Source organism: Asparagus officinalis, chromosome 9 (genome assembly GCF_001876935.1).
Source record: "Asparagus officinalis chromosome 9, Aspof.V1, whole genome shotgun sequence".
Lineage (NCBI taxonomy): Eukaryota > Viridiplantae > Streptophyta > Magnoliopsida > Asparagales > Asparagaceae > Asparagus > Asparagus officinalis.
This window is the reverse complement of record NC_033802.1, coordinates 6,757,643-6,769,691: the sequence shown is the minus strand read 5'-3', so window position 1 is coordinate 6,769,691 and position 12,049 is coordinate 6,757,643. Positions and strand designations below refer to the sequence as shown.

Sequence of the window (12,049 nt, the reverse complement as noted above, 5' to 3'; positions counted from 1 at the left end):
ATCTTTTTTTTGTGGAGTATATCTAAAATCAACATCTGATAAAAGAAAACATCATATTTGTCTCATATTTTATCCAATATTTTTGGATACCAAAATAATTTAATCAAATTATTGTTGTTGACTTCATCATCAACTATTTATCAAAATCACAAGAAAACCATTTAGCTAAATTCACTATAAAGTTCGTTGAAAACAAAACTGCCAGTTGTACACAAAGATGTTAAAAATGCCCACCACAAGAGATTTCTATTGTCCGAGCCAAATTCACTGTGAAATTCACAAGGAACTTCTTTTAAAAAGGAGAAATGGTTGCTGCTATGGATAGAATCTATCTTAATTCCTATCATCAAAATGCCAAACACCAAAAGTCACGGATATACAAGTTATAGGCTACTAATTAATTTCTTTAATGGTCTATTTAGGAGATCACTAAGGGAAGTAAGCGAAGCAGCATTATCTTCATCGGAGAGGTTAAGTATCATCCTTGCTACTTATGGAGCCCTGAAAATTGAAAATAGAAAATTGATTAGAAGGGTGAGAAAAAAATGCTTTCTTCAATCGATTGTGCTTACTAATATTAGGAAGTAAGCAAGGCAAAGATAAATGTGGTATTTTTTTTCATAATACATGCAGTTGTTTGTTTGCATCTAGCATTTTGCAGCAAGTGGCAAATGGGATTTTATCAAGAATATATCAGAGTATATAAACATTAAAGAAGAGTTATGAGCTTAAATCATATTTGCTTCTTGTCTGGAACACAATGATTAGCAAATAGCAAGTGCTTCATTTGGTGAAGACTTGGAAGATAGAAAAACCTTACCAAAGAAAAATAGAAACTAATGTGAGAGTACAGATAGAGAGATCAAACCACTTATGTCAAGTACAATGCAATGACCCTGACAAGAGCATAACAAAGGTGTAATAGTTTTTAACAATCAAGGTTTCTTCATTTTGGTCATTATTGATTGAGCGGTAAAAAAGAAAGAAGAGCAAACTCACATAATCTGACAAAAATATTAAAGGAAAGTAGAAAAATAGAAACTAATGCGAGAGTATAGATAGAGAGATCAAAACACTTATGTCAAGTACAATGCAATGACCCTGACAAGAGATAACAAAGGTATAATATTTTTTAACAATCAAGGTTTCTTCAATATAAGAGTTAATGAGGCAGTCATTTTGGTCATTATTGATTGAGCGGTAAAAAGGAAAGAAGAACAAACTCACATAATCTGACAAAAATATAAAAGGAAAATAGAAAAATAGAAACTAATGTGAGAGTACAGATAGAGAGATCAAACCACTTATGTTAAGTAAAATGCAATGACCCTGACAAGAGTATAACAAAGGTGTAATATTTTTTAACAAGCAAAGTTTCTTCAATATAAGAGTTAATGAGACAGACATTTTGGTCATTATTGATTGAACGGTAAAAAAGAAAGAAGAGCAAACTCACATAATCTAACAAAAATATTGAACAAAAATAGAAAAATTGAAACTAATGCGAGAGTACAGATAGAAAGATCAGACCACTTATGTCAAGTACAATGCAATGACCCTGACAAGAGTATAACAAAGGTGTAATATTTTTTAACAAACGAGGTTTCTTCAATATAAGAGTTAATGAGGCAGTCATTTTGGTCATTATTGATTGAGCGGTAAAAAAGAAAGATGAGCAAACTCACATAATCTGACAAAAATATTAAAGGAAAATAGAAAAGTAGAAACTAATGCGAGAGTACAGATAGAGACATCAAACCACTTATGTCAAGTACAATGCAATGACCCTGACAAGAGTATAACAAAGGTATAATATTGTTTAACAATCAAGGTTTCTTCAATATAAGAGTTAATGAACCAGTCATTTTGGTCACTATTGATTGAGCGGTAAAAAAGAAAAAAGAGCAAACTCACATAATCTGACAAAAATATTGAAGGAATCTTAGCTTGGAACAACTTGGATCCTTTCATTCGCAAAACTAACAACACATAGACTAGATTATACAGCTTCATATTACCAATACATCTACAATGAGAAATCTAGGATTAGTTTTCTTCATTCTAAATTATTGAACATAAAATATCAATCAGGAGCCATGCTTAGTGACTAAGCAATCTAGGATCAGTTTTCTTCATTCTAAATTATTGAACATAAAATATCAATCAGGAGCTATGTTTAGTGACCAAGCATGATTGCATTTTACCTTATTATGTACTAGTGGTGGCAAATAAAAACATTGGAATCGTTCAGAATCATGTTACGATATCTAGAAGATGACATAAGTTTGCCAATGGTGTGCTTCAATGTTTATCTTTTTATTGTCAGTCTCAATCCAGCATAAAGGAGGTTACATTAAGTAGAATCTACATAAAACCTAATCGGATCTATATGAAATGAAACCAAATGATATTCGTTGGTGTGACCAGATATAGCCCTCAACAAAACAGAATGGAAGAATAAGATTCATGTAGCTAACCAAAAAATAATAAAGATAAAGTCTTTTTTGTTGTTCTGTTGTTCGTCTCAAGATGAATAACAAGTAAAAATTAATATTTCAAGAAAAAATAAGGTACTAAAGCATTCAGTAGAAATTAGAAATGGTGATGTATGGCATGTGGAAGGCAAAAAGGGTGATTCCTGGTTATGGAAACAGTTATTAAAAATTAGAAACAAAGCAATTTCTTCCTGTGGAGGGATTGAAAATTTAAAGAAAGTGATCAGCTCCTGTAACAAAAGTTCCGAAATCCATATTTCAGGTCTGTATATTGCTCTTTCACCCGTTACTGCAAAAGTTTTGGAAAAAGAGAAATGTGAGAATCTTCAAGCAAATGTGTAGAAGTCCTGAGGTGCTGATCAAAGAAATCAAGGTGGAGTTGTTTACCATGATACTAAACAGCTCATGTCCATCTGAGCTTAAAGATTGGATGACCGCACTATAACTTGTGGTTAACTGTCTCTAGTTTTGTATTTTCAGTTTATTTTTTTTTTCAAATGTCAAATAGATATCTCATATGAGAGAAGTGTGATGTACATAACTTTACAAATGGTTTAATAAACATAATTTTTCATTGACCAAATATGATATAAATAAAACTAAGTATAACAATAGTGATCTGTCCTAATGGCAACTCCCTGATTTACCAGGAAAAACTCTCGCAAGGGAAAAGACAAGAGCATAATCTTGTACAAAGGGATGGGTTTGATCATACCTCTGTGGACGCTGGCGGATTAATAATAGCCGGTTTGTTTTTCTTCCTAAAGGTATGGAGCTCGTCTTTCTGCTTTCCGCAACGAGCCATCACCAAGGCTTCGTATTCATCGACCTCGCGGGTGTCGACATCTTCGGCCTCTAAAGTTATGTAAAGGTCGGCGGGGCAAGCAACCCGCAAATTACACTTGATGACCTCCTTGAGACGGAGTTGATTGCCACCCTGTGAGAATAGTAATAAGTTTGTAATGACGATGTTCTAAAGCGGAGGAGGAAGAGGAAGAAGAAGAAGAAGAACAAGAAGCAGACCTCTGTCTTTCTCTTCTCGTTTTGGTCCTCGATGGCAATCAGGGCGTATCGACGAATAAACTCAGCGGAGAAATTCCTGCCAGCCGGTTGGATGAGACCGATAGCGAAAACATCGGGCAAGGCCCGCTCTTGGTCGGTCATCTTGCGGAGACCACCCCCGCAATAATCGTCCTCCGACTCCTCTGACTGACCGTCGACCCCGAAAAAACAGTCATCATCTTCCTCCGACTCATCAGACGTCGACTCCTGATCTGACGTCAACTTCGGCTTCTTCGCCGGAGACTCAGGCACTTCATCCGTCGCCCCCGCCGTCGACATCCTCTAATAACCCTAACAACCCCAATTCGATCTCTCCCTCTTCCCCCCTCTCCTACGAATCCTATCGCAGCCGTTGCTTTGCTTTTATAAACAAGCAATCCTGTGTTTTGGGCGGCGTTTACACATTGGCCCCCCGCAGTTGCGAAAGTTCCATAATAAACCTTTAAATTTTCCTGGAAAGTTCTTCAGATTATACATATCTTTTCACTAACTTACATTACATTTTATTAAACCCGGGGGTTTAATTATTTTGCTATTTATGTGTTTGATAGTATTAATCTGATAATTAAGACTCAGCTCGTTGCTCCGCGACCCAACTTCCGAAAAGAGGGGGAAAAAGCTGCAATATCTTTTTTGCTTTTGCATTAAATTTTTCTGGACTAAATACCCGGAGTTTAATTTGGTGATACATGACCCCTAATTTCTTTAAAACTATTTCAAAATTCCCTCCAAAATCTGTTTAATTCCATCCAAAATTTTTAACCTACGCATGGTACATTACGAGTCTAGTCTTATGAACTTTCATCTCCCTATGCAAACATCCCCTTTACATTTATTATTTAAGAAGATAGATAGACCGATATTTGAATATTGAACATGTCATGATCAACCGATGCTGCTACTTAATCGATGACACACCAAAACTACTTGATCTCTATCTGCAAATAAATCTCAACATGATTGATTTTACATTTGGATTTTTTTTTCTTTTGAAGGAATTGTCTTGGCAACACGTACTAGGATACTGAATTTGACGAAAATGTAGAGCAAACCGTAAGAACAAAAAATCCAATGCAAAAGATATAATCAAAATAATATGTACGTAGCTCTTATTAGAGCTGGGGTCCGCCTGGGGAGTCTGATAGATTATTAAACAATACAAATAATTAAGCTGCAACTAAGGCTCCATGCATCGATCCCACATCACACTAGTGATATCCAATATTTTTATGCTTATGAAGATCTGGATATCCCGCAACAGTATACACCAATGATATAATATCAATAATATTAAAATTAATTCAAAAGTGAAGATTACACCAATAATGGAGGATTAAAATCTCGATTATTCTAGATATCATTTATATATCTTCATTCTCCTTTTAGGTATGATATAAATTAAGACTTATAAAACATAATACAACATTGTTAGGCATCTTTTATTATGGAGATGCCATCATGCTATTATATATATGAAGGCTTAATTTATTAAAAAGAACTTAATTGAAAACAATTAAGTCCTACTGAGAAAAAAAATAAAAAACAAAGACCTCGATCTTTTACTAAAGGTTAAAAGATTAAAAGAAGAAAAATGGAAGAAGAAAAAAGAAAAAAGAAGAAGCTTTTACTAAAGGCGAAGTACTCTGAGAAACCATATTAATGAAAAATGACTTTCTTTGGATTAGAAACTAGAATTTTTGGACAATATTCAAAAGAAATTAAGAAGACTATCCTTTCAATGGGAGAGCACAACAAACTGGCAGTATTGTAGAAACGGAGAAAACAGTTAAAGAAGAACAGGAAGAACAACGTAAGAATCATTTTTGGTGCTGTTCGGTCAACCGCGAGACAAGTGACGGTCGACCGGAAACGTGCACAACTTGGTACAGGTTCTGGAATTTTGGTCAGTCGACCACAACGATTTCGACGGTCGACTGCCAAACCCTATAATCGTTTTTTTAGTTTCTGTCTTTCTGGTCGGTCGACCGTGACGATTTCGACGGTCGACCGCCAATCGGTTTTGGGCCTGTTTTTAGTTTCCTGTTATGATTGGCTTTGTGTTTTGATATATATTGAAACACGATTTTAGGGTTTCTTTAAAAGGGGGGATTTGAGAGACTTCTGAGCTGTGTGTTTGGGAGATTTGGTGAGAGATTTGAGAGCTTAGTTTGAGAGATTAATTTGTGAGGTTTTGAGTGATTTTGTAATCTCTATTTTTACTCTATCTCTCTCTCTCTCTCTCTCTCTCTCTCTAATAGTAAAAACTCATCCCCTCATTGCCCTGTGGACGTAGTCAACTTGCCGAACCACGTTAAATTGGTTTGTTTGTGTTGATGCTGTTAATTTTGTGTGTGTGATCTTCTCTCTTGGAAACTTTGTGGAGGGTCGAAGTGCATTAATATTTTATGTCACCAGAACTTAGTTTTGTAGGAGCCTACTACTTTAGTTTTCTCCCTTCTTTAATAATTACTTGTATCGACATGGGCAGAGCAAATCCCAAGTAGGCTATATACTCGATATGTTACTAGAGTTGCAGCCTAGAATAAATGTATGCTTTGTACTAATAGAAATTAGTGGATAACAATTCATGACATAAAATGTATGCTTTGTACTAATAGAAATATATTTAAATGTAAAATAAAGAAATTAGGTTGACCTAAAGAATTGGATCCTACCCAATCACCACTTAATTAGAGAGCATCTGAATTCAGATAGGGATCCACTCTAATTCTTTCACTTTTCTCCCTCTAATGAGAAGATACTGGCGGTTTAATATTTCCTTTTGTTTTTAGAACTTTGAGTAGTTATTGTTAGAATTTTTCTTTCTTATAATGTTTAGTTATATATATATGACTGTATAATTTCTAACAAATTTCTAACAAATTAGGTTGACCTAAAGAATTGGATCCCACCCAATCACCACCTAATTAGAGAGCATCAGAATTCAGATAGGGATCCACTCTAATTCTTTCTCTTTTCTCCCTCTAATGAGAAGATACTGACGGCTTAATGTTTCCTTTTGTTTTTAGAACTTTGAGTAGTTATTGTTAGAATTTTTGTTTCTTATAATGTTTAGTTATATATATATATGACTGTATAATTTCTAACAATTTTTTTTTTCACGTCAGTAGTTTAATAAAACATATTACTCTTTTTTGTGACATTTTGTTTAAAAAAAAGGCTCTATAATTCAATCACTATCAGGAAAGCAAATATAGTTTAGCGCATTATAGACTAGTATTATTTATTGCAATATACCCTACTTAATACTATATTTCCTATTGAAGGAATTCTTATTAGCTTTCTATTTATTTTAGCATAAGCATTGGAAAGAATGCTGATAGATGCACTTAGATTTCTCCATAAAGAGCAAGATATGAGAAAAGGCGTGTCTTGGTCTGGAATCATGATGGCAAGTAGTTCTTTTTGTCTTAAATTCAATCTAGGCACAAAGATCTTAAAACCAGTGGTAGATTAAGGATTTCTAGAAAATGATGTCACTGTGTAAATAATAATCACAAAATTTAAGAATACTTTTGTCTGATTATTTATAGATTAAAAATACATTTTAACATCATTAGTGACATTTGTCAAATACAACTTTGTGATCAATTAGTGGCTATACGAATAGTAAAGTGATGTAGGGGATGTGTTTGGCAACTCTCTAAACTCGGTCTTGTTTTTCAAGCATTGGACATTGCAGAATCATGGGAAGGAACGAGGCAGTAGTCATCGTAGTTATTTTTTTGGCATAAAAAAATTAGATTTTGCAAATGAGTGATAAACAAGGGACACTTATCTTGGTTCTTTTTTAATTTGACGTCCTTGCACTTGTAATATGGCAATAGTTACCACAAAGGCTCTGTTAAATATATCTGAAGAAGGCTTAATGAACGATATATCCACGTTTCAATATCTAATTAAAGAGGTTTATCTAACTTTCAATGTCTTGGGCTCCAAGTTGTAAGGCTTTAAATGGCTTTCAATAACAGTGTTTGTTCTATTCATGCTCTTTAGAGTAACTGGATATTTGTATATGGAAAATGGTAAATTCCTACATCAATATGTGAAGGCTCATGAATAACTTAATATACAATGGTAATCTTGTAAATATATATTGCGCAAACGAATTCTAGATAGAGTTTAACTATCAGAGGAAATTTTTTCACATTCATAGAATTACAATTACCAATGATTTAGGTGTGTATATATATAAAGAAAACCCTTATTCATTTCTGTTGTTTTCTTCATTACAAAGGGGGAAGAAATATGGGAGAAGAAATAATTTTAACAGTATCAACTACTCATCCTTGAGTTGAAACTACTATCACTGGTATTGCAGTATTAGAGCCGGAAACCTATTAAGAATGTTAAGAGACAAAATCTGTGAAGATGATCTGTTACTTCAATCAAACATATGCATCAAACGCATGTATGTCAACTTTTAGATTAATGTTCGTGTCATAAAGTGTAATAATCTTAAAATTAGCATTACTTAGGTATATATCTTTAAGGGTATATTTCAGAGACCTCGCTGTAATTAAGCTTGGATGTTTCTCAAATAAACCCCTTAAACTTAAAAAAGTGTCATAAAACCTCTCCTAATTAGTTTTTGGGTTCTTAGAAAACTCTTTAATTAACAGCGTTAAGCGCATTTTCCTCGTGAGCGATGAAAATTGCGCTGGAAAATATTCTTTATGGTAACATCTGTGATTCATGATTTTAGAGAGGTGTCCGGAAAATGTTGAAAGCTAAAGAGGGTTTTCCAAGAACTCCAATACTTAAGGAGAAAAGGCGGAATTTATGAAATTTTAAAAAGTGAGGAGATTATTTGTAAAATATCCAAAGTTAAAGGGTTATTGTGAAATTCATCTGATGTCTAAGGGGTGTTTGTTTCGTTTTTTTTTTTGGGATATAGGGTGGATTTCAAGTTTTGGGATGTAAAAAGTGTTTTTTTTTTTTTTGAGTTTTGGTATTCTATAAACTTTGTTTGTTTCAAAATTAATTTTGGGATATTGAATCCCTAAATTATAAAAAAATAATATATTTTTAGGATTTGTGAGATCCTCTCTTTTGTTTCAACTTTTTTTTGGGATATAAGGTGGATTATAAGTTTTTTGGGTTTTAGAATTCCATAAACCATATTTGTTTCAAAACCAATTTTGGGATATTGAATCCCCAAATTATAAAAAACTATTATATTTTAGAATTTGTGAAATCCTAACATTGAGAGAGGATTTAGGTTGGATATTGAACCCCCCAAATTATAAAAAACCTATTATATTATATTATATTAGCATACTATACTATACAATAATTAATATAATATAAGATTAATATATTATATATAATATTATAATAATATAATATTTAATATAATACATCTATTCCTCATAGGAGGACCCAAGAATCACTTCTCCATGCTGTGTAATGCTCACCAGTAATCTTCCTATAGCACTTATTATTAATATATTATTATTATATATAATATAATATTAATATTAAATAAATATTATATTATACTATTCATATATAATATATATAATATATATAATTCAATATCTATACTATATATACTATTCATAATATCAACTATGAATAATATAATGTATATATTAAATAAATATTAATATATATAATATTAATATTATATATATAAATTGGTATATTTTATAATATAATAAAAATATAGATATAATTATATATATGGTTATATAATATACACATATATTAATTATATTTATCATAATATTTATAATAATACTATTATATATCATATAACTAATATTTATATAATAATATCTTATAATATATATTATATTTGTATCACTTATATACAAGAAATCATCTATATTCTTGCCTATAGTAATATGTCGACGGTATGATTACTTGTAGCATTTTCTACTTATTATATTATCATGTTAATATAATATATTTATATTATATAAAATATTACTATTATAATACTAATATATATTATCAATATATTATATTATCAATTATTAATATTATATCATATTATATATTATATATAACATATATATATATATATTTAATATCATATATTATCTATATATATTATATTTATATATATATATATTATATTGTTAAAATAATTATATATACTATATATACTATACTACTATTATTATTTTAGTTTTTTATTTTTTTTTTTTATTTTATTAACTTTTATTATTATATAAATACATAGAATTTCACGTTCATGCTGTAATAAATATAATATATATAATATTATATATTATACATAGGAATCACTGGTTCATGCCTGCTAGTAAATTAACGTTAGCATTTTATATCATATACTATATATATTCTATATTATTTTTATATTATCATATATTATATATCATATCATATATAATAATATATATATCTATAAATTCTATACTATATTACATGATATACACTATGATATATATTAAAAGGTATCATGTTATAGTATAATATATTATATTATTTCAAACTATAGTATTATATTATATTATATCATAATATATATATAATATTGTTATATTAGTTTAATATTATTATATTGGTTTAATATAATACACTATAATATAATGGATAAAAAATATCTATTATAATTAATATAATATATTATATAATAATATATGTTATTAAAATATTATATAATATTATAATATATATTTTATACTATTATATAATGTAGTATGTGATATTGCATAATAATATATAACAAATATCATAAAATAAATTATACGTATAAATTACAAATTATAGTATTCCAAATCCCAAAATATTAATGAAACAAACAAAATATTACAAATTATAGTATTCCAAATCCTAAAATATTGATAAAACAAACAAAATTTTACAGATCCCAAAACCCACAAAAAATTTATGGATTTCAAATTCTATGGTGAAATCCATATCCATAAATTTTAGGATTTGAAACAAACACCCTTTTAATGTCGTCTATTGTGGGATGCGACAAAAATAAATTCTAGCTGACAATCTCGTCTCTTGTCCCCTCCTTCCCATCACTATAATACAATATCAATTCCTAAACACATGATTATAATAATTGTTAGACTGCTCATTCCTTAAAACCGGCATCAATGGGCAGCAGAAAAGGACGAGATCTTTTCCCCCCTTCATAAGGGACTCCTTGAAATAGGCAAATGCTTTATTTTATTAAGAAAAGTTGATTAAGCTTTTTGCTACATAGAAAACTACAGCATTAATGTCTCCTACCTGGTAACTATATTTATTAATTTATTTAAAATTGTTTGATCTTGCTTTTCCTAAGTTGTTCTTATTTTATCATTATCTAAACATGTTTGTTCTTAGTTAACAATTTAAAAATAGTAAAATTTAATTTTTGTCTATTTCTAATCAAAACTGTGAAGATTAAAATACAAGTGAATTTGAATGAAATAATCAAAACTGTTATGACTCTCTCCTCTCTATTTCCAATCTAGTGCCGTCGCCCTCCTCCTGCTCTCTCTCTCTCTCTCTCTCTCTCTCTCTCTCTCTCACGTCTTCTCACTGCTGTCTCACGTCGTTTTTCTCTCTCTCTCTCTCACGTCTTTACGTCTTCTCACCGAGCTCCATCTCTCTCTCAGACTCTCCCTTCTCTATATTTCCAGTCTAGTGTCGTCACTCTCCCCTCTCTCTCTCTCCCATGTCTTCTCGCCGCAGTCTCACCGTAGTCTCACCGGGCTCCCTCTCCTCCTTCTATCATGTTTTCTCGCTGCAGTCTCGCAATCGTTTCTGTTCTCTCTCTCACGTCCTCACGTCTTCTCACCGGGCTCCCTCCCCCCTCTCTCTCGGACTCTCTCTCCTTTCTATTTCTAGTCTAGTACCATCGCTCTCCTCCCCTCTCTCACTTCTTATTGCCACAGTCTCACCGTCGTTCTTGCTCCCCCTCTCTCTCTCTCACGTCTTCATGTCTTCTCACCAGGCTCTATATCTCTCTCTCTCTCAGACTCTCTCTCCTCTCTATTTCCAGTCTAGTGTCATCGCTCCCCCCACACTCTCTCTCTCTCAAGTCATCTCGTCGCAGTCTCGCCGTCGTTTCTGCTCTGTCTCTCTCTCTCTCTCTCTCTCTCTCTCTCTCTCACGTCTTCTCGCAGCAGTCTGGTCGTCATTCTCATCACAGTCTCACCATCGTTTTTGCTCTGTCTATCTCTCTCTCACGTCTTTTCGCCACAGTCTCACCATCGTTCCTGCTTTCTCTCTCTCACGTCTTCTCACCAGGCTCCCTCTCTCTCTTAGACTCTCTGTCCTCTCTATTTTCAGTGTAGTGTCATCGTTCCTGCTCTCTCTCATTCTCACGTCTTCACGTATTCTCATCGGGCTCCATCTCTCTCTTTGTCTCACGTCTTCACGTCTTCTCTTCGGGCTCCCTCTCTCTCTCTCTGACTATCTCCTCTCTATTTCTAGTCTAGTGTCGTCGCTCTCCCCCTCTCTCTTTCTCTCACGTTTTCTCGCTGCAGTCTCGCCGTCGT

The 12,049-nt window shown here is 32.1% G+C and overlaps 1 protein-coding gene across 1 annotated transcript; it reads right to left on the bottom strand.

Moving 5' to 3' along the window:
• On the bottom strand, positions 209 to 3,904 carry LOC109823987. The gene is made up of 3 exons (XM_020390476.1): positions 3,519 to 3,904; positions 3,211 to 3,432; positions 209 to 501 (listed from the first exon to the last, which is right to left on the bottom strand). The coding sequence occupies exons 1-3, from the start codon at positions 3,834 to 3,836 to the stop codon at positions 472 to 474; spliced, it is 570 nt and encodes a 189-aa protein (XP_020246065.1). The 5' UTR covers positions 3,837 to 3,904; the 3' UTR covers positions 209 to 471.

What these genes read in the sequence shown, in the direction of transcription:
- LOC109823987 (XM_020390476.1), bottom strand. Translation starts at nt 3,836, where the DNA reads ATGTCGACGGCGGGGGCGACGGATGAAGTGCCTGAGTCTCCGGCGAAG. An exon ending in ACGAGAAGAGAAAGACAGAG is followed by an intron (nt 3,433 to 3,518) that starts GTCTGCTTCTTG and finishes CTATTCTCACAG; the next exon opens with GGTGGCAATCAACTCCGTCT. An exon ending in ATCCGCCAGCGTCCACAGAG is followed by an intron (nt 502 to 3,210) that starts GTATGATCAAAC and finishes TTCAATTTTCAG; the next exon opens with GGCTCCATAAGTAGCAAGGA.